The following is a 24,046-nucleotide window of genomic DNA, read 5'->3' on the forward strand; positions in this document are numbered from 1 at the left end:
TGGTTTCATTTAAGTTTACTTCAAATAGCAAAAGTGCATTCGTCATAAAACAAAAAATCGTTATCTTGAAGACTCGACATGAACATTGAAACGTTTGAAATTTTCATTGATTTATACCTAACCTGCGTGTTCTGTTTATATCGAACTAAATAATAAGGTTGAGGCATCTCATAGAAGGGCGTTTGTAAAAAACATAAGAAGTTAATAAGTAACAACTTGAATTGTCTAACACATCGATGCTCGTGAAGTCGTCAGAGACGTCCTTCCTAAGGTTGATCAGATGTTCGAAACTAACTCGATCAGATTCGAAGCAACTTAGAGCGCGTTTAATCCCGTCTTTAGCGACCGTTCGCTGCGGTGCCAAAACCGTCGAAGTATGCGTCACATTGTTTTCGGAAGTGAATCCACGCGAGCCTGTCGCGATCTGAAACACGATAAAATCCCGGGCTGGGCCTATAAAATGCGACCTCGCGGCGTCATGGTCCACCGACACGGGATTAAAAAGCTACGCTCGAGGTATTGCGACACACGGTTTATTCCTCCTCGACGCTTTTCACTCGTTTTTTTATTTTATTGTTTATCGAAGTGACCGCGCGTGACGAGCCAGGTTCCCGGCACGAAAAAATACGGGCAATCGGTTGATCGTGAAACGATGGCGTCGGCGGAGTCACGCATTTCGTAATCGACTTGGATCGCGATTGTTCGATTCGAGAAATGGGATCTCTCCTTCAAATTTCATTCCTCTGGATGTTTAACACATTTGCATTATTAGCGTATATATACGCTCAATTTTCCTGGTCACTGTCACCTTTTTCATACTTCCTTATGATGCGAATGGGTCAATTCATTTTCTTTGAAATTTCACGTACATAGTAGTGAAACGAAAGAGAATGTATATCAGTTTGAAGTCGATACGTGAGATTTCGTTGAAGCGAATAGATTGTTGCTCTCTTGGCAGTAAATGACTTCACAAGTATGTCATTGCAAATTCTGCCAGATACTTCGTTTAATGCCAAGAAGTTAACGTATAAGCTGCCAACATGACTTTGACATTTTTACACGTACCACTCTTGAAAGGTATTTTATCGTGTGTTTGAGGAACAACGATGTCGATCATTTTGGTATGATATTGCTTTGAAATGATTACAATCAGATGAATGCTCCTAAAGGAAAACTGTTTAGTAATGTACGTAACTAGAAAATATGGTGAAGTATGAAAGACATTATTGACTAATCATTAACCCATCTGCATTATTAGCGTATATATACGCTCAATTTTGTTGGTCATTATTACAAGAGTTCAACATCAACACATCTTTGCGATTCTTTCTTTCTTATGAAAGTTTTATTGTATTCTGTATATTATTTTATTTTTTCTATTTTTATTGAAGAATGCTGAAATATGAAGTTCTTTTTACTTGTTGCAATTTTTTTACGTAAATAAAATTTTTTAAATTGGTAACAAGGGCTTTCCTTTTTCATACTTCCTTGTGATGCAAATGGGTTAATTCTCAATAAAGATTAAATGATAAAATATGATTATAAGACAATAATTTTGCTATTTTCAATTTTGTTCGCTATTAGTGTTGTAATTAAGCAGGTACTTTGAAGTAACATTGTAATTCATTCAATTTTAGTATTTTTTACGTATATGTCATCAAAATATATTTTTTAAAATACCAAATATATAAACATTGTTATAACATGAAACAATGGCGTTTAAAGGCACACTGAACGTTTGAGAAAATATGAACAATAATTAAAACATGAGAAGTGGTAAGATTAAATATGCATAGTCACTAAATGTAAAGTAGTAAGACAATATATGGGTAAGATGATTAAGGAATTGATAGTACAGGTGTAAAGTTTTCTAATGAGTGTCTGTATAATCAGTGTGCAATGTAACGAGCCTGAGTTTATCGAACCTATCCACTGCTGAGTTATAGAAGAGAATTGTTGAGCAATGGGACAAAATTAATTCTGATTATTGCAGAATGCAATATCTCTTGACCTGTGTCAACTCATCGTGTCAGACTCGTGATAAAGATTTTAAACTGAATTTGAGAAATTTAAGTGTTATTTACTCTTTTCAAATATAAATCAAACATTACTTTTTTATTATCAATCATTAACCTTTGGAGTAAACATAGATATACAAAAAGCATCAAAATTGTCTGTTTTTCTAAGAAACTGTTACTGATAAAGTAGTTGTATCGATAAGAAATAGTTAAGAAATAAATCATAGGGCAAGGGGTTAAGAAAATTATATTATCGTAAATGTGATGCAAAACCGAAAGAATGAATATTTATTTTTAATTGCAAACGAAAAGAGATACAAAATCTTTGGAAACCGTCTATATTAGCTTAAACAATGTAGAATGTTGTTGTTATGATTATTTTTTTCTATATCTTGCTGTTTATGGTGTAGAATGAAGAATTATACGAAACCTCTATTCATTGATTCAGTTTCGTTCCTTATTGTACGTTGCGTTCATAACTAAGGTATTTTAAGATTATCATTCCATTTTTCTCTCTTAGACTAATGTAATTCCGTGAATCTAAACGCTTGCGGTTTTTGTGTCATAAAAAAATCAGGTGCAATTAAGCGAATGTATTTTATCGCTGTGACACGATGCATTACAGTTACACCGCTGCCAACATACATAAGTTTATGTACGAAACGTGCAGCCAGTCTTAAATTCAGTGATTATAGCAATTTGCAGTTATGCTGTTGATATAATCACGGGAAGAATACGAGGAAAATTATCTAAGGGATATAAATTTTGACGCACTTTATGTTTGCAATTATTTTATCTTTTTTATATATTATATCTTTAATTTAATGTACTCACTTCGTTAGAGAAAAACATAATCCAGAATTTCTCAAGTAAAAACTGGACACATTAAAAATACAATCTAAATGCGATCCACAATTATTTCTTCGAATTTACAAGTAAATTCTACGATAATGTATTTCACTGCTTTCTTTATCATGTTATTCATAAGTGACCGTTATTTCGCAATATTGCGTCACTCATAAATAAATGTCCCTTTCCACCGATTTCAATCACTTTTCAAAATCTGCCGAATATACTGATAAAGATTACAGTTGTCATTTGGAAAGATAAAAATGTGATTTAAGGAGAACAACAAAAAATTGAGATCTGTTGTCTAAAATGGTCTGGTACGAGACCTGTTCAAAATCACTAAGAAGTAATCGATTTTTAGATGAATCGAAACGCAATAATTGGCAAGAAGCTTTCCGTGTCGTGGTCAAGATTACCTTAATCTTAAGCACATTTTTCATTGAGCACAATGTCTCAGGTGATTCGTTTATATTTAATGAGACAATAACGTACTTTTTATGACGTTCATTGTTATCGTGTTTGATTTAATAACGAGTCGATCGTTGTTTCGTGTGCAGTGAACATTGCGGAGTGTCATAAGTGTTACGTATGAGGCAGGCGCAATAGTAAAAAAGTTGACGCGCTAGCTAAAGGTACAACTGTTTGCCCAGAGATATAGTAATTAGCATATTGTGAATTCTATACAACGCAGTGTGTGAGAAGGAATATTTTTTATGTAAGTTTATTCAACTCTTAATAGATAGCTGGAGTCAGAGTCTGGGTCAAACATATTGAAGACTTTAGAAAGGCTGGACATTCACTTTCGGAAGCTGAACTTTTTTGACATCACAGGCGTCAATGCTTTGATCTAATCGAATGCTAATTTACCTGGGTTTTCGAAATATTTTTGTACGCTTTTCTCTGTGTTTGTTTAAATCCTGAATATTTAACAAGTATAAATGTATTCAATTATTAGCTTTCGAGGTTTAAATTAATAATTGTGGTAGTACCTTTTATAGGTGGGTATTCATCGATTCCTATAGAACATGCACCACTAAAAGCAGGTCGCGTCAGTATTTTTTGTTGAGTTTAAATTATTTTAAGATATTGGAACACTTTGATGCTGTGTAAAAGCGATTTCTATCAATCAACGTTTATTATGTAGTGTTGTGCAAATTTGATCGCAGTATTGCTAGATATTCCCACTAAATTAAATTTTCAGAAAATGTTGGCGGTAGTGAATTTTATTACAAAATATGTTACTTTAAAAGTGTTACCAACACATAGATAAATTAGAATATTAAAAGTACTATCTTAGAGATGTTACAGACTTCTTTCTAATTGATCATCATTTCCATTTATGCCTTGACCGATGTTTGAATATTTTCACAAGTAAAGCCCTGTTCACGCTTTTTACAGTATCCTTTTTAATGCTTTGTCATATGACGTTGCCGTTAATTAATCCAGCTGACTAATTTCCTAGCCATGCGGCTTTTCCTTCCGGTTTTTCAAAGAGATATGGCAACTCTGTCGGAGAAGACTAAGCCGTTGAGAACGCGGCTTAAGACAGGCTCTGTTATGTTGCGCTATCTGCATACTTACTGATACATTTTCATTACACAAACGATATACCGTTACCTAGAAAATATAGATTTAAGAGAAGAAAAGAATTAGTAATGCAAAAGATAAGGTACAGTTATCTATTTAACCTAACCTTAAAAACCTGATATTATCGATAAGTATTCTAGTAAGGTCAGTACGATACACTTATTTCCAGTTACGATAATAATTCTTCATTTTACTTAGTATCTAACAAAATTTGTGATAGAAGGACATTTATTTGATTTTATTTTATTTTATTAATACTGGGTTTACGGCTATTTATTGTGCAGTGTCTTCTACTGTTCCCAAAAGAAATTGATGTATGTTTATTCAGAGTAATTGAGTATTCGTGTAATTGCATCAATTAAAATCAGCGTAAAGATTTATAAAATAATATTTGTAAAATTCAATATGCGTTAAATTATCGCGTTCCGTAAATGTAGTCTTAAAGACATTTATTGTCATTTTAATTGTTAGAATTCAATCTACAATAATATGAATTTTTAATAATTATTGGCTACATTTTTTTCAACATACGCGTTTGTTTTGAAATATTAGGTATATTTTTAGAAGAAGATTTACTAACCAGTTTTACCTAAACGAGACATTTCAAGTGGTGGATAATAAATGAAAAGAATTTGATATGATTTCTCTTTAAATAAAAGCAAAGATTTTAATTGAATAATACAATGAGGTGACTTCGTACTTTTCATTAATGAAAATTTATGTAAATGATGCATCAGTCAAATAATCTTTATTAATGATTCACTATATTCTATTCCTACTTGATTACTCGAATATAAGTGATTTCGATTTTCTTTAGTTGATTATTCGAATATGAGTGATTTCTGTTCTCTAACAATACACTTGAATTACATATTTATCTAAGTACTTATATCTCTAAGCAGTGTAAAATCACATATAGTGAAATTATCTCCCTTGCATAATTCTACTGATATCGTAATTTTTGTATGATATCAGATGAATTAGAATTTCAATAGAATTATCGTAAAGGATAATTCTAATCGTAGAAGATATTCCAAAAATTCCAATACAATTATTGTAAGATAATTTATTATGTGAATATTTTTAAATCTTTTGAATTATATACTGAAAACGAACAACGCTAATTTCGTGAAAAATACAAAATCAAAACAAATGTAGGTGGAAGTGACTGCACTCAATATAAAAAGAACTGTCAGTTGCTAGTCTAATTACCAGGTAGAACATTGTAACAGTGTCACACAGTTTTATTTAGTTCCCAAAAGTAGTTTTTACTTTATAAGACATTTGATTTCCGTTTTAAACGGAAATGCATCGTCCAATGAAGCGTGTATCAGTTTTAACCGGTGCCATACAGTGTGACGAAGATTTAATTTCCATCAGTTTCATTTCTGTATTGGCCTGTCCGTTATCCGAATAATAAACAATGTCGGAAGTTTTGTCGACGAATGAATAAATGAGTTCAAAAGATAGCGTATCTGAGAAATCTAAATGGTTGACGGATGAAACATTTCCATTTATCGTTGGAACTACGAAGAAGCATGGCAGGAAGAATGTGATCAAGATTTTACACTTTCGTGGAGGTTGTCTATTAACACGTTGACCGCCACGAGAATTTCGACCGTTTCGTATAACATCACTTATTCACTTACAACGAAGGCAGATAATATTAGAATCTCTTATTAACGATTTGGTATCATGGCTTTTAAGTTGTGCTATTATTTCATTATGCATGTAATTAAATATTTCGATTTCACATTAGTTTTCCTCTTGTAATTGTTTTCAAGTAATTTTAGAGTTCCGGTCATCGGCTACCACCGTGGCGGTCGACATGTTAATGAAAACAAAATACTAAACTGTGCAGTGCATTCGAAAAGGCTGATGCTAGGTTCAACTTTTTTTTAAAATCTGTTTCATTAGAAACTATGTAAATTGTACATGAAACTCATAAATATTAGAAAAGAAGAAGACTATGTACGTACTGATGTCATATCGTTTCAAATAATGAAATCAATTTGCAAATTTCAATGTGACATCGTCAATATGGCGACCTACATATTGAAAAGATTGAACATTGAGTATTAGTAGACCTTGTAAATTTTGCATTTATAGATTGAATGTTAACATTTCGAATTAGGTAATAATTTACTTTTTGTACTAATAATTTCATTTGGCTGACAAATTCAACGAATGTTTATTCACCTCGATTGTCCCTTATTTTATTTTATGTTTGTAGTGCACTAGTGATATATTAGTAATCTACTCATTAGTATTTTGCAGGAAAGATATTATAAATACATGAACATCAACTATTGAGTTATAATTAGATTACAACCTTTATATATCTATAATGGGTACCAGTCTGTGAAATTTAGTTTTGACGTGTACTATAGTTTGTATACACAAATAAAATAAGATAAAAATACCATTAACGGTCCGATGACGGAACTAGATAATCGATGAATTCTTTTTGTCTCTTTTGAGAAAAATGTATTAAAGAATAAGCCGTGTATCTATTAAAGTGTTTCTTCAAGCGTAATTTTCACCGTGGCAAATAATAAAACTGCACAAAGTCCAGTGTCTAACTTATATAAGTTATATAGGTACCATATATTTAAAAGTATCAATTTATGATATGATCAGCAGATTTGCATCCATAGTAAATGATTTAAAAAAAAACAGGAAAGTACAAATATTAGTAAAAGCTGTAATAACAAATATCCATGAATATCCGTAAAAGTGCCAATAAACAATCCGCTGCATTCTGCCATGTGTAACGTTCGTTTCCTGATAAACCAAATAAATCATTAATAATTCTCCACAATCTTTCGACATTTCTTAATATTAAATTCATGGACTGCAACATTGTAGCGAATGATAAAAGTTACACGCTTAAAGTTACAGAAATCGTAAATATTAATTTCGATCCACGCTCGGAACTCGTAAGCGACAAAGTGATCACTGATGTCACGTCGAAACGTAAAAGTGTTAGAAGAGAAGATGATTAGATCATTAAACGTAAACTGTATTGCCGTTTGATTAAATGAACGATAGATTACTTATCGGTGTTTACACTTAATAAAATATGAAACGGCTGGGTCGTGTGCGTTTCGAAACGGGCCGGCAAAAATCGTAGACCACAATTTCTCCGTTTAAAGTTGTCGTCGTACTAACCGTGAGAAACGCGTTAGGCGATCCGACCTCGTGACTTTTATCGATATATCGTGCATCACGAGGCGCGCGTTCAGGAAAATTCGCGTAGGCAGATCCGCGGGACGCAGCTGAGCGTGTAATGCGCACCTATCCTGCGTTCTATTGGACAGCCGCCTTCTCGGTTATTGCCTACTTACCGTTCGCTGACTAATACATCCGCATCACCGGTCCGTTCCGTTTCATCAAATCAGCAACAAATTATCGCGGTCAATTAGAATCTCGTTTAATAATTACGCAGCACACCGATCGATTATGAAAGAACGGCGCTGCCTGAGATTACTATGTATCAAACTGTGATCGCGGAGAATGGACATGCAATCTTCTTTGTATCTCTTGTGAGCTATTCCTGACCATGTTAACAAGGGAACCGTTTCAACCAGCACACGCCGATTTTGATGAAACTTACGCGAGACACAGTTCTTAAGAAAATATTTCACACGTGCTTTTTCTTACCGGCCAACATAGCCACTTTAAACGGGTGAATACACCCTTGAAAGTTCAGGGTTGAAAGTGTTTCTTTTACAATACCTCCGAAACTACGGGGTATGGAAAGGAAATCTGAATTGTTCATTTCGAGGCGAACAATTTAAACAAAAATTTCTTTCCTACAGCTTCCAGTTTCGGAGATGTAAAAATTACACTTTCAACCTTCAACTTTGAAGGGTCTTTTGACTCGTTCAAAGTGGATCTTGGCCGATAAAAAGAAATACGCCTGAAATATTTTCTTGAAAACTATGTCGTGTGTAAGTTTCATCAAAATTCCCTTGTAAGCTTTTCGTTTCATTCTTATGAAATTATTCTGTGAAAGAACCTTTACTAAACATTCTGTAAATTGTTACTTTAACCCCCTGGCTATTATCTGCGCCTAAAGGCGTTTTCAAAATTTGGTTTCAGTGTACTGTTGGCGTCTATAGGCACCGACAAAATGTTATTGACAATAACTGCAGCGAAGCTCGCTTAGATCAGACGTAAGTGAATTCTAATTCAATAATTACACCATCCGTTAGTCATATATTATATAAATGTGATTATTCAATATTGATTTAATTTAGTTCAATTCAGTGGTTTGATTGTTTTAATACACTTTCTTAGAAACGCGTGTTGACGGAAAATTCTGCCGTAGCCAAGGGTTAATAACGGAAATCAATTTGTACTGGAAAATTTAGTATGTATATAATAACTTATTTTTTGCCCAATCAGGTTTTAATTTTCTTTGCATCGTTTTGTCTATTTAACTGTTTGAGATTCATTTAAGTCATCAATTTGTCAACGGTACTTTCGAATTTTAGAGTATTATAAGAAAATTATGATTGAATTATGCGTTCCAACTTTTCCTAATATTTCATGTGTATAAATAAACTGAAGGATAAAGGAAAATTGTGGTTGAATTAGTTAAAAAGAATTTTTAGTTTATTGTGCTAAATTCAATTTCGTTTAACATGAACGTATAATTTAGTAGCTACAGAAAATTTGTAGCGTGTTGATGATTCCATGGAGACATTCACCGAGAAAGAAAATAAAAGAAGTGTACCATGGATGAAGAAGTAGACAATAGTCTATGAAGCAGAAGTATAGGAAATTAACCTCTTAGGTATTTACTGCACGTCACTATAGTGGCTGTCGCTGATGTCATCTTTCCGAACGATGCGCCACTCTAAATGTGTCGTGTGTTCAAAAAATGATATAAGACGAAGAGTACGGTTTTCATAATTGACGGGTGTCAAAATTGCGATATCAGACTATGTGTTGTACTGTGCTTTAACATATGTCATACTAAGTTGTACTACTAATTATTAAAACACAGGTGTTCGTATTATCTTGTTATATTACAAAAAAAAAGAAATAATTATAATTTATCCACCCAAAACTGTATTCTAATATGTTGCGTAGTGAAAAGCATTATCAGACACAAATTGCAGTGCTGCGTTGTTTACGCGCAGGCTGCGTCGAATCTGTGGTACGGAGAAACAACTCCGCAGAAAGTCCAGCAATATCTGAAAGGTTAATAGATAGCTGCTGTAATGAAATACATGAAGCATCTGTTATTACTAATTTGAATGAATATCGTTTTTAAAAATGTATATATTAATGACAAGATTTAAATTATTCACAACGTACAACATGGTTTTGTTTAGCTATAGTTCGGAGTATTCGCAAGTGCTTGTTTTTTCAAGGTTTGTAAAAACTTAACCTGTTTGTCGTGCGATTTAATTTCAGAAATGTCTGATAATGTTCGTAATGAAATCAAATAAGTGTCTACTCGTCTGACGCATGCCAAATGCACCTATAATATATTCTAACGAAAAGCTAAAGCAAAACGAAGAAGAACTAGATGTTTATTTAAATAAATAATTTATCGTTGAAAGAATTAGTGTCATTTTGATTTTAAGATGACGATACTTGTCGAACGTAGTTAACTGGTTAAAAATGGACAGCAGAGTCTAAGAAATACAGATCCAAACCAGAGTAACTTCATATTGACGAATTTGAATTACACTATTTCAGAACCTGATCCCAATCCCTTGATCCTTTATAGATCTACTTTGGGTTTCTCAGTTCTGGGTTGGTTTAGTTCCGATTCCGCAGTTGTAAAGTGATTCGATTTCGGTATTTCGGTACTCTAGCAATCTAATACGGATTCCTCAAGTTTGTGTGGATTTGAGTTATTTTGATTTTCGCCTGGATTGGTTTGCTTCGAGTTTCTAAGTTTTAAATTGTTTTCTTCACAGAATTTCCGTCTTGAGGTGATCTGGTTGTGAAATCATATACTTATCCCGTGTTGACCGAATTCATAAATTAACCCTCCTTTTATGATCAGACCAGATTTATCATTATTGTGAGTTCTGTAAAAATCTCAAAAAAGTTCTGAAATATTTATTTTAGTCCCTACTTTAAAGTACCAATAATATTTTAGCCAAATAATCATATCATTGTGAAATAAAAATTAAAAATTGAGGTGAATACACGTATTAAACCGAACAATTTTTGTAATATTGTGTTCGGTGGTCCTAACGGTAAAACTTAATTAAAGGAAAAAACATTATTCTATGCTCTTAATACTTGGAATTGAACTGACCACGAAAAACATTTACAGTGTCCAATCTCTAGGAACAAGATTATTTAGGTAATAGACCCAGGCAGTTTGACTTCTCCGTTTTGGAGGAACTAAACAATGAAATTTTCGACAGCAGCATAAATGGTCCATATTGTCGGCGGAGGGTTAATTTAATACGTGCGGTTTATTGTAGTAGCTAAAGTTTTGGTACACTTTACGAAATGATCATGCTTTGTTATAGTGGAAATTAACGTAATGTAGTAATATTTACTTACTAGTATGAAATAATAATGATTATTTATTATCAATATATAATATATAATAATATTTATACGGTTATAGGGTACATAAATTATGCGCTTAAGAAACATGTTGTAAAATGTATGCGCGGACAATTTCATGAGTAACTGTACATATTTGAATCTGAACATAGACATTTCATTATATAATTACCGAGGCCATAAATGTGTCATATAAATTTACTTATTCGTGTGTGTACAATGGGAAAAGTCGTGTTGCATCTTAATAAATCAATTCTTGTAATTATTGTGAAAATTAACAGCTAGTCACTTTCACTGTTCGATGGCTTGGTGTTAAATTGATCGACGAGACCATGTAATCAATTAACAGAGTATTATTCAGTTATTCGCATGCAACGAAGAACCAAGATAGATATTGTTTAAAACAAGAATGAATATTGTTCTCAATTTCGTGCTCAAAACAAGTAATGAATGCACGTTCTATGATCCGTATGTACGTTTTTCGGGTCGGTCACATGACCTGGGATATATATCCTTGATCATAATTGTCTCGCGTCCCTCCATATGCATTGTGAATTCTGTTAGATATTGCACTGCATCACGCGACAAAAGAATTCGCCACTTTTCGCAATCATAACGGTGAAAATAATATATTGGCGGGCATATTGAAATTACTAGTAACTCAAGTTCTTCAATTTCCTAATTATATGATGTAAGTTTAAGAAAAAACACAAATTATACTGAAACCGGATCACTCATGTGTATACTTATTCAGATTGTTAGTTATTAAGTGATTACTGTCCCCCAGAATTGAGAATTATCGTAACTAATAAATAGAACAAAATGCTTCATTTCAGATTTTTTATTTCTTAATTATACATTCAACTATCATAGGCATAATATATTTTAACTTACGTCAGAATTGAAATAAATATATTCTCGTAAGTACTGAGAAAAGTTGGAAACGAATTATTTTTACTATTTGGTACTTTTTGTATTAGATTAAAGGAAAAGTGAAAATGTATGTAACATATGAGAAAATTTAATAATCATTAATCATTGTTACTAATAATAATCATTATTATTATTCATTACAGAATAAATTGCATAGTGTATAAACGAATAGCCGTACATACAAGACATTTCAAAAGCAATACGAATACAAGATAAATGAGTAAATGCTATTGGCACAGAATGTGCTGTGTTTGGTAGAAATATTCTACTTAAAATTCTTAATTATTTTTAGAATTCCAATGTAGTAGCAAAATGGTATTATTTATGACGATTATTTATCATATGTTACCTTCAAAATTGCAGCTATTTACTTATCACAGAAAAAGTAAAAATTATACTTTTAAATGATTTTACGTTTGAATATCTCTTACTCCGTAAATACCTGAAGACAAGATATCTTATATTGATTGATAATGAAAACTGATTTATTTGATTTGAACGCTCTTCACGTTAAGGTCGTATTTAATCTAGTAATCTTAAACTGGTAGTGTGTAATGGAATTAAGTACCACAGGTCAGTGTACTTAGCTGAAGTACAGTAAAATATTCCTTTAGCTGAGGAGTTTCGGTGTATACCAGTTTTCCGATTCTGAACTGCACTAATGTGCATAATGTGTTGTTACATAATAGTAACATTTCATTTTCCTAAGGCTCTTCGCACACGGGTCGTCACGTTGCAACAAAATATAAAAAAAGAGATACACTGCTCTACACTGTACGCATGGTGACAAAGCGATAATTCATGTAACTTCACTCGTCTATACGATCATCGTACGACACTGGCAGCAACCAGGCGTCATGAAATCACATCCCAATTCCTCCTTCTGAAATCGTGAAACAAAAGGAACCGGAGATGGACGGCTTAATAGAAATTCAAAATTCCCAGAATTCAGATAAGTCAAGGACATATAGAAAAAGAAAAAGGAACAAATGATGGCGAAATAAATGGAGTATTTGTGAAATACTTAGAAGGAAAAACATTGAATGAAAGAGATATACGATAATAACAATATATATTATACATAATGTGTATTATATAATAATACATTCTTTAAACTGACAATATTTTCACCCCTAATATGCTATTCACCATACAACTACCTTTGGCAATGATAGCTATCTATGGATTCGACTGCATAAAATTATAATCAATTAAAAAGAAAAACGGATTTCAATCTCCATGACAATATTTATGAAACAAGTTAATGTAGTTGATTGCATTTCCGATCAATTGTACGGAACAGTGCGTTGTGTCTATTTATTGGCTCAGTTAAATAAAAGTGATTCATTGTTCCATTATAAATACATAGAAATTAATCGATACCGAAAACAAAACACAGCAAACGTCCTCTCTCGGCCCCAACGTTTCGATTAAATCGTGCACTAGACGTATGCGATTGTCAATTCAATATGCTACGATAACGCGACGCGACGGTCCATATTCGGAGGGCCTAATACTAGATTATCTGATAAGAATCTGTCTTTATTAATAGTAATCCACTAAACGTAAACTACATCGGTACAAACTTCCATCGACGTGTCTATTTATCGATTAGTTTGCCTTGTCAATAATGTGTGCTAATTGATATATGGTGGCTTGGCTAGCTAAATGAGATTGTGTACGTGTGCCACGTGTTTACTATTATTATTATGGTATTATACTCACTAGTTCTCAAATACCACAGTGATAATATCCTTTCAACGTGATAAGAATGAACTATTATTGTAATTAGAATGATAAGAATACCAGCGTGATAAGAATTCATCTAAAGGCTGATGCTTCGAAACTTTGTTTGTCACTGGAATATTTATGGTACGTGATGAAACCGTTTAAAACGTAATGCATTATTCGACGAGACTAAAGAAACAATGTGCAAGCACTCAAGGGATTAACCCTTTGCATTCCAGAAGTTTTTCACTGGAAATATTCAATATTTTCTAATGAGCTGCAGGTGACATTTTCTGAAACTGACTTGACGAGAAATTGTACATTGAGAAAGAAAACTATTTTCTTTCAATATTTCACATATTGATGCATTATACAAAGTTTAATATTAAACATCAAACTTTACAATTTTGCTGTGTCAAATCAATTGACGACTGAGAGACGGCTCTAGAGTGCAAAGGGTTCAGTTTATTGATATTTTCTAAAAATATTAGGTAATGCATCTTTAATTAAGTCGTTTGCTATAAATAAGTTCATGCTGGTAGAATAATGCGAAAATTACTGCGACATACGCTGCAAGTTGCAGAATTAATGAAAATGTATATTCCAATTAAGAAATTAAAATACATTTTCCTTTTTAAATTCGTATGTATCATATTTCGCTAAAACATACAATTGGTTAAGTGAAATCAATGCAAAATAATCTTTGCGTATTTTATTCAACTCTTTGGGATTACATGTCGAAATAAATTTGACATTAAATTTCACACCGAGAGCTCTATATTTTATTCAATTTTGATATATTTATTTGTAATACTATAATAGCGTCATACATAAATATATAATTTGACGTTTCTCAGATATTTTCAAATCAATCATTAATACCGTATATTAAATTATAATTGAACAGAGTAACGTCAATGTTCCTTTCTGTAATGACAAATTGAGAGTACTTTGAACTGTAAAGAATCGAAAGGATCAGTCGTGTTGGGGGTATTCTGTTACTCGTTCCGATGAATTTCAGTGAAAGAAAACACCAGTGTAATTTCAAGATCAATATTTATTTCAAAGTCCATGATTTCAATGTAAATCGAATTTATGTTACACACTTCGTGAACACTATCTCTAATAATATTTTCGTTGTTGTTGCAGGCCTAGCCCGTGTGAACTACAGGACCCGCTGCGGGTCAAAATGAGTGCGATCACTGGCAGCATCACCAAGAAGAGAAAGAAATCCGATGCCAAGCCACAGTCACAAATGTGAGTAAAAATCCTAAAATCGAAGACCGCTTCCTTTCCAGTTTGCATATAAAATCAGCCAACATCCTTCTCTTTATGTTTGCGTGAATGCTGCGCGTGATCTGCTCGGATACCGTGTGCATGGTCCGGTTTCTTTTCGAATCGCGCAACGACAATAAGAAGTTTTACGACTACGACTCGGTGAGACGTTTCCGGCAGAAGCTTTTAAGGAATTTCCTTGGCGTTCGAGGACGATAACTTCACCGATCGTTCTATAGCTCTGCCTAGCGGGCTCGAGACATGTAACGCGCATGCGCGGGCAATATCTAAATGAATAATAGGATCTGTAGGTCTCCAACGCTTCAGAGAATTAGAAAGTGAATCCAGTGACCATTCCGCTTTTTGATGTTTTAGAGGAAAATTGAATAGTTGCCAAGAATGGAGGATTTTTGATAACTTATGTGTACTATTTATTATGTAAATAATGTTCATTATTTATCTTATTATTACCCTTTCCCTGTATGCGAAGTCAATTTACAACAAAATTTCATAAAGCACAAACAGATTCTAGATAGTTAAGTGCGATGCGAGTAGGTCTCCATCTTTGATATTCATGCTACTGTTTGATGCCGCTATATACATGCTACTGTTGGCAGATTTTCATGGTTCAAAAATAACCGTTAATAACTCAAATTTGTAAAGTAATATCTAATAAATTTCTAACACTTGTTCGAAGATACAGTAATGCTCGCTTAAATTCTATAATTTCCGGTCCCAACAGTGGAATTTAACCGAGCAGAAGGAACCGGAGGAAGCTATTTGCTTCCACGAATTGATTCAAGTACAGTCTGGCAAAGACACAGAATCGATATAGTGAGCAAACGTGGGACTTCAAAGCGATGCCGCACGTGTCAAATCTAAACATACAATGAAGAAAATTTCAATTGCAGCAGTTTTAATCTTATCTTTTCAAATGTAGTGCCAGTCAATTTCTGAAATTGATGGGATTAAAATGAGTTGAAACACGATGGAAATTGGACTACTCTTACCGACTTAATGTAATGAACGAAATTAAAGGTTCATTTCCTCCAAATTGATAAGACTAGACCGATTTACGTCATGTTTGGACATATTTTAATGAGAAGAATCTCAAAATTCCATCGATACTACGATTGAAGAGGCAAGGTTGAAACTATTGCAATTGAAATTTTCTTCGTTGCATATTTATACTTCACGCGTGCGGCATCTCTTTAACTTGTCCGTCTCTTTTTCCCTCATTGTCTTCATTTTCTGCTCCTGTCTACACATTGAGGTCACGTCACACTGAGTTCGAGACAGTGAGTAGTGAAGGAAAAGTAGGGATGGTGTAATGGAATTTAGCCGATCAGATTCCTGTAGAATTTAAGCGAGCATCACTGTGTTTATATCTTCATTTGCATACTTGCAAACCTCGAAAGATTAAAACTCATTGGTTATAACGATGCACGCATAGGGTGCACTGTTTCGAGCTCGACCTGGAACTGACTGTTACGAATGATGACTAACGACCACGAAAAAGTCTAAAACTCCATGCGCACGTTGAAACCTGCATCAGCGTCAGTTTGCCTTTACACTATCGATTCTTCTTTGTTCCTCGAGCGACGTCAGTCGCTTCTGATGCTGATTTGCCGATGCTGAACCGCATACATTACATGTGTCATGAAACCTGAGAGTCGATGCATGCGTCATAACATGTTTCAACGTGTGTAGGAGCTTAAAACAAAGTCTCAAAGCAAAGTCTCACTGGCTACCTTCACTATTTAATTCTTGAGGCTCCCATACACGTTGAAACTTGCGGTGATGCAGACACTGCTACAAGCGATAGGTTTAAGTCTCTTAAGCTTTCATAGTAGATGTTGCTCTCGAACAAAAATTGAAAAAGACTCAAACCTATCGCTTGTAGTGATGCCTGCGTCGACGCAAGATTCAACTTGAATGGGAGCCTTTAGGATAGTGCTGTTTGGTAACGGAGCTGAGCCCCACTAGGGGTACGCGTAACCGCTCGGATTTTCCTTCGGGCGTAATCAACTCATTTGCGACGAAACGAAATCGTTGAATAATACGATACCCTTTGAAATATCGCCATTCAAAGATGCTCTAAGAAATTTAATCTGTTAACTGTGCAGGTTAATTTGAAAAATCTCTCATTTTGCGCGCAAGAAAATTAGAAAATGAAGTGTGTATTAGTCAAACGCAGGACGAATGCACCTAGGAATATTATAATGAAAAACCAAAGCAAAATAAAGAATTATGAGTTCATGTAAAAAAATAAAGAATTCATCGTTGAAAGAATTAGTATGATTTCAAGCTGTAAGATGACGTGTATATTCGTCAAACGCAGTTTATTGGTTAAAGGATGGGAAAGAAAACTTAATTCTATTTTTACACGATGAATACGTTTCTTGTAAAAAAATGCCGTACCTATAGAAAAATAGAGAGAGGTCCGAGACCCAAGAAATCCGTAAAATAATATAATAAAGCAGATGAAAATTCATGTTAAAACTCAGGTGATAGTGTTAAATTAAACCAGATCGTGAAAAAGGAGATTAATTTTTTTCTAATTTGTGTTAAATCAGTGTTCGCAAAAAAATTCGTGTGAAAACAGAATTGAGTGTAACTAAACGGTCATAAAACTGATATTGTATCAGTGCGCCTTCGACCCCTGATTAAGTCAACTGCAATGATGGCGAAACGTTGTGATAAATTTTCTACGGGACACGGCTGTCACCCGAAAATCTGTATTCATTATGAGCAAGTTTCGTTTATCTTAATTTTTAAAAATGAAAAAAGCATAAACATTGCATTATTTCCAAGATGACCAATACATTGTACGATAAATATAGGTTAAGCGGAGAATCAGTGTTTTCCTTATAATATAAATAATGATTTAAAAGATTGAATTTTTAAACTTATTATTTTATATTACTCTGTATTATTGCTATAAATTACTTATAATTTATTTATTAACGTTTGGCCGTATCTATAAGGTACCTTTATTTCCTTGTTGAATAAACAATTGCAATAAATGGAAGTTATGTATATTTCACTTGCAAATTCATTCAATAGAAGAATATAGATACTGAATGCTAAATATTCGCGAAATGAACTTCAACCGGTGAACGTAATTTAATATCTGATACACAATGGTTGTCGTCGGTATACGAGTCGATAGGTATATAACAAGGATTGAAAATCATAATTCTGTGAACACCATTCCTGTCTCGTAAAAATTAATTACCGAGAATTATTGAACTCACTCTCATAGATATCGTCCCGTATAATCTTTACAGAGGCTCATAAATACCATATGAAATTACATTCGCGTGATCGGTCGTAAAATGACAGTGTGCACTTCCGCGTTTTATACGAGCCCTTTCCATATTCACCGATCACTTTACACGCATAAAAGCAGTTGTAATTAACGGGTTAAACTGCGATAAGTAAAGCGAGTGGTTAGGTATGCGGCATAGATCCATTATTTTAATCTACCTATCTGGTTCGTCGAGATATTAAATCATGCGTATCCGTCGTGTCAAATCAGAGTGTCGCGCAGTGGTAGTTTTTCAAATTGATAGCGACCTTTTGTCTTCAGTTTTTAACAAAGAGGACATTTTTTCGATCGGTTTGCGATTTGTAAAAGAGTGGTAGGATATTAAGAAATATTTTGGGTGATATTTTAAACGTGCTTTGCTAATCGAAAGTGTGAAAGTAGAATTGGTTTTCACAATAAAATACAAGCTTACAGTTTTCATGAATTCACAAATTTTGCAGGGTGAGGCACTTGAAACAAAATACAGAAATAACCCGTCTACTTCTAGCATTAAAAAAAACCTCTGACAACAAAGTTATACTATTTTAGTGGGCAAATCTTATTTTTTCGAGATTTCAAAATCGTCGTTACTTTTTTTAACAGAATCTTGAATTGTTTGGCGCACATTCTTATAGGGATTAAAAAAACCCAGTTTAATTACCTTAACAACCATATAGTTTCTATCATGCAATTTTGAGAGATTTGCAAGAACATGTTTATCGAGTTATTTAAATAATTCCTTTTAAATCAATGTAAATGTTGATAACAGTTTGTTTCGACAAATGTTTGATTAAAACACTTTCGAAATGGAGCATCAGAAATCACTTTTTGTAATGAAAAATCAATAAGCTAATACTAGCGCATGATCAATTGCTTACCGACTATTTCGTATATGCATAATCTCAGAAGTTGTCTGTCTTATAGCTTATTAGATTTTCTTATTTTTTCTTACTTTAATGATAGACTTGTTACAGTTACGTAAGAGATTTTAAAAGCACTTATAATTGAGAAAATTACATACGTTGCACGAATTGGAACTGCTTTCATTTATTAAGAGCAAAAAATATTAAACTATGAAAATTTAAGAGATCTGATTATAAAAGCAATTTATTTTTTATATTTTTACGCACATTTTATAGCTTCGTATATGGAAGGAATTCACGGTATTATACTAGAGTTTAGAGTATTCATTTATACTATGAATGCATAAAATTCCGAATTTGGTTATTATAGTAATACAGTATTTGATGAAAATTCTTAAAAAATTTGAAAGTTAAATTTTTTAATTACGAATTTTATTGACTGGAAAATCAAGTCGGAATTTCATGAAGTTGTATATCAGGTTTTCCACCCACTATCTTTTAAAAATTCATGTGCGATATGCATTTATAAACATCCGTACACTACTTATTACTCCGTAATTGATGTGTTCCGTTTGACGTTTTAGGTTAGTAATCAATAATCACTTAATCATTGAAGGGAAATAAATCGAACGTTTCCGTGATTTATTGTGAATCAATTATGACAGTGGTGACTCTGTATATACAAAAAATGATTTGGTAATTCTTCCTAATAATTTTGATTGATGAATTGATGTATTAACGTGTAATAATCACACGATAATAAATGATAACCGTTACCTTTTGTAAAAAGTGCTCGTCAAATTCGCTTACAATTTTCCTGTCGTGTCCGTTCACAATCTCATTTCCAATTTGCACTTGTGTGCAAGTTTTGTAATCAAATTTTCTAGAGCATGCAATATACTATAAATATGCTGAAATGTAAACATCGAGTAGAAAGGTTAAACGCCGTGTGCAGAAACTAATTTCATTTCAATTAACGTGGTTTCAAACTTGGGAAAACGTTTCTGCTGCGTATTCAAATATTATTTGCAACTAGGTCGACGAGAATTCACCAATGGAAAAAACAAACGAAATTCAACAATTTTGTTTCGTAGTTCTTAGTTCATTTCATATGCACAAGTTAATTAGCTAATTTTATCAATTATAATTAATATGAATTAATTGTAAACAGCATGGATATGTTGCGTTATTCGACAATTAATAGATATACCTTTTGTTGTATCAGTATAATAGACGAACGTACCGATCGATGAAATCCACTGTCATGCATGCACAGTCTAACAAAACAAACGGAAGGACTTATTGAATCAGATTATACTAATGAAAGAGCTGGCTCGGCGAGAGATGATAATTAATTTAACGATAATTGTGTTTGAATTCGTAATGAGAGACTGAGAAGTGCTCTTGAAAAACTGCAGTACAGTGTAACATTGATTATCTGAACATCGATTATTCAGATTATTGGTTATCCGTACATTCTTTGCATTGTTTCTGCCTATAATTATGTGATTGTTGTATATGAAATGCACTTTCCATGAATGGAAATTTCATGCCGCGCGATGTAATTTCAGCTTTATGTGTTCCATACAGTTGTATCCGAAACTATTAGAACATTTATCCGGTACGTTATAAATTTGATGAACTTTGAAAAAACTTACTGATAATCCTTAGCAAATTATTGGTTAGAATACATTCAAGCTGAATGGACGGTATTTATGCTAATGTGAGATAATAAGTGTGGTGCAAGATGTATAATCTGTGTGGGATATACATTTTCCTCGGACAAAAGTGCTGTTGTAACATTTATGGACAGACACATACATTGTAGATAGAAAGAGTTGGACATTTTATTAATTTATACTAGAGTCAATAAAAAAATAAGAAACAAAAAGTAGGTAATATTAATAACTGTACTGCCTACATTGAATACTTAGTGATTAGTAAAGTGAATCATGAGAAACTTCATGTTGTACGATAATTTGCTATTAAATTACAGATCTTCTACATTAATAGCATTAACTATGTGACATTAAACATATTGAAGCGGCTTGTAATGTTACGGAAAGGGGGAAGAGGTTTGAACAGATTAGAATGTTTACGGACGGTATACAAATAGGTAAAGGTCTGAGCAGGAGCGAGAATGGCTCTTAGGTGTCGGTAGCTCTCTATTGGCAGAGTAGAAAAGGTGTCACCATAATATTAAATACAATAAAGTAAAAGCTTTAATGTAAAAATATTAATATTCATGAGACTCCTTACAGGAAGTCGATGGTTAATTGTGAATCATTTCAATACGATGGTAAAATAAATAAATAAGTTAATTAAATAAATATTAACTGGTTTGTTTTTATACGTGTTATACACTTTTCAAATCAACTGTAGCTATACAAGTATGAATAACTTATTTGTTGGCAATTGTTATCTATCATTTTAGAAACAAAATTACTGAAAAGTGAAATTTATGGTGTAAAGATGAACGTTTTTTCACGATAAAAAATTCTACGATAGACCAACAAAGTATCCAGATCAAGTTTTCGTTTCCCTACTATATTATTACTCCATATTTTGAAAGAAAAACTGAAAATTCTTTATAACTCAAGTTATTTATTCACATCTGTTATCAGTATTTTCACAAATATTTAACAACATTTTATTCCAAATTTAATTTATTAACTACAGTAATAGAGTATACTGTGTATTTTTAAGAGTTGGATATGCAAGACCAGCAGGGAGAACATCTGGATGTAGAAGTCGGTTTTTGTGTGATTCTATACATGGAAATGAAAAATTCAAGTTTTTCAGAAGAATAAGTTTGAAGTTTATGTGCTGCATATAATTTCATCATAACAGTCACCTATTCAGAAGGATGCGTGGCAGCAACGTATGTTGATTTGAATAATATTAAGACGATCAAATAAAAAGTGTTTAGCGATGTCAAAACATATACACAATTATATTGTAAAATAAAAGGAAAAGATTCAGGTGAAGACTAAAAAGGGAGCACGAGACTCGGGAACTCGTACTCAGGGACCGTTTTACATTATTTTCTACTGACTTTTCTCAAAAACGAAGGTCCATTCTGACGAACTGTACGTGGATTTTCCATTTCTTGTTATGTACTACTAAATGTACATGGGATTACTTAAAAATCGAATTCCACATCTGGATGTCTTATAAGACAAAATTCATTGTGCAACCAATTCTTTGTGTAGTAACAATGGAAAATGTCATTAATAGTTTACTGGAATTTGCTAATAATTATATTAAAGGTTGATTCGCAAATGATAGTAGAATACAGAAATCTTTATTTATTTTTATATCTGCTTTTGTAGTATGTTCATGACGTTTCATTAGTCACTGCTGTTTTAACTTGCTAATCGTGGAATTTATTTTGAAAAATCTCTCGCTTTGCACGCAGTAAAATCAAAAAATGAAGCGTGTACTCGCCAAACGCAGGACGAATGCACCTAGAGTATATTTTAATGAAAAACCAAAGTAAGACAAAGAAGAATTGCATGTTCATGTAAAAGAATAAATAATTCATCGTTGAAAGAATTAATATCATTTCAAGCTTTAAGATGACGTGTATACGTATCAGAGGTAGTTGACTGGTTAATGTATGTACATGATATTATTTTACATAAGACAAATAATACCGTATAATAATAAGAACAATGTCTACAAGCAGTAACATAATTAAAATTAATGTTATCCTGCACGTTTGGATTATTCTTTCCTTTATATTCTTTATAGAAGTCTCCTTTTCGATTGTACGTTGAAATAGGACATGTTACTTAGTAAATAATCTTGTATACATATTTAAATTATGCAGAGAATAAGGTATAGAAAAATTAGTAATTTATTTTGCAAGTAATAGCCCTCCGGAAAATGAATTTCATGCTTTCTAATAATTACACCTGGTATAATAATATTCACAGATCCAGTCGAAATTACAACTCGGTAGCAATTTTCCAAACTTTGTTGGAAGATTTTATCAAACAAAAGAATGTTCAGGTTTTATTACTGAAGTGAAAAATTTCATTTCTTGGTAATAGAAGAGATGAGACAATTATTGTTATTAAAGAGATTCGGCATTAACGCGATTCAAAGCATGCATAAAGAAAACCTAGTAAAAACGTAAAGCAAATTTTGGAAAGTGGTCGATCAATCTTTCTTAATCTTAACTAACAATGCTTACCAGAGCTAAGAAAAACGATTTCTGTTTCGAAAACTTTGCTCTATAAACGAATAAAAGAATGATTTACGATTATTTCAAACCATAAATGCGTCGGTCGTTATATTCGGCGAACATTCTGAAAACATTATTACTAATCTTTTTATTTAAGATACGGTACGGTTCAACGGTGTCCATGTGATTATGCATATCGCCTACTAGAAACATTTGAGTAGTTGGATTATTCAATCTGTTCTCGTTAATTCTTCAAAATCGTTCCGAAAGGGATGAAATGGAGATCTCGATTATAACAAATCGTGTTTTTCCGGTCGAGAATTCAGAAGCTACTCGGTTCCAAGCTACTCGACGCGTATTTCAAGTACCCAGGCAGTTCTAGTAACGAGCAGCAACCGGTGAAGCAACTTTATCGCATGAAAATATGGCCAGCCTTAACAAAGTGAGAGTCACTGTTCGGCGACGTGACGTCAGGCAAGGTCAACTGAGCGTTTCAACGGGACTGGCGTTGATTCAGCATCTAACAATTTTCTTTCTATAAAATTCGCTAGCCGAACGCTCCACGCTCTGAACCTTTTATTGCCGTCGTTCTTCTCACGTCGCATCTCTGAAAGAATATTTTTTCTGTCGGTGGATTTCTACGTGTTTTTGAAATCAGAAAACTTGCTCGAATCTCGAAAACATTTTGAAGTTATATGGGTGTCTTCGGGTTGACGATGTAAAATCAAAAGCTGGCGATTTTATTTAA

At 33.0% G+C, this 24,046-nt stretch overlaps 1 protein-coding gene across 14 annotated transcripts in view; it reads left to right on the plus strand.

Annotated features, from left to right (window-relative positions):
- Positions 1-24,046, plus strand: part of LOC116424817 (uncharacterized) — a 327,658-nt gene that overhangs the window by 224,636 nt on the left and 78,976 nt on the right. For 7 of the 14 annotated variants that reach the window (XM_031971726.2, XM_031971719.2, XM_031971717.2 and 4 more), the window contains 2 exons: positions 8,559-8,632; positions 14,811-14,918. In XM_031971726.2, coding sequence (XP_031827586.1) covers positions 14,851-14,918 — 68 coding nt within the window. In that variant the 5' untranslated portion in view covers positions 8,559-8,632; positions 14,811-14,850. The remainder of the gene's footprint in view (positions 1-8,558; positions 8,633-14,810; positions 14,919-24,046) is intronic. The other 7 variants (XM_031971727.2, XM_031971728.2, XM_031971722.2 and 4 more) reach the window with 1 other exon arrangement.

This window comes from Nomia melanderi, chromosome 5 (assembly GCF_051020985.1).
Source record: "Nomia melanderi isolate GNS246 chromosome 5, iyNomMela1, whole genome shotgun sequence".
Lineage (NCBI taxonomy): Eukaryota > Metazoa > Arthropoda > Insecta > Hymenoptera > Halictidae > Nomia > Nomia melanderi.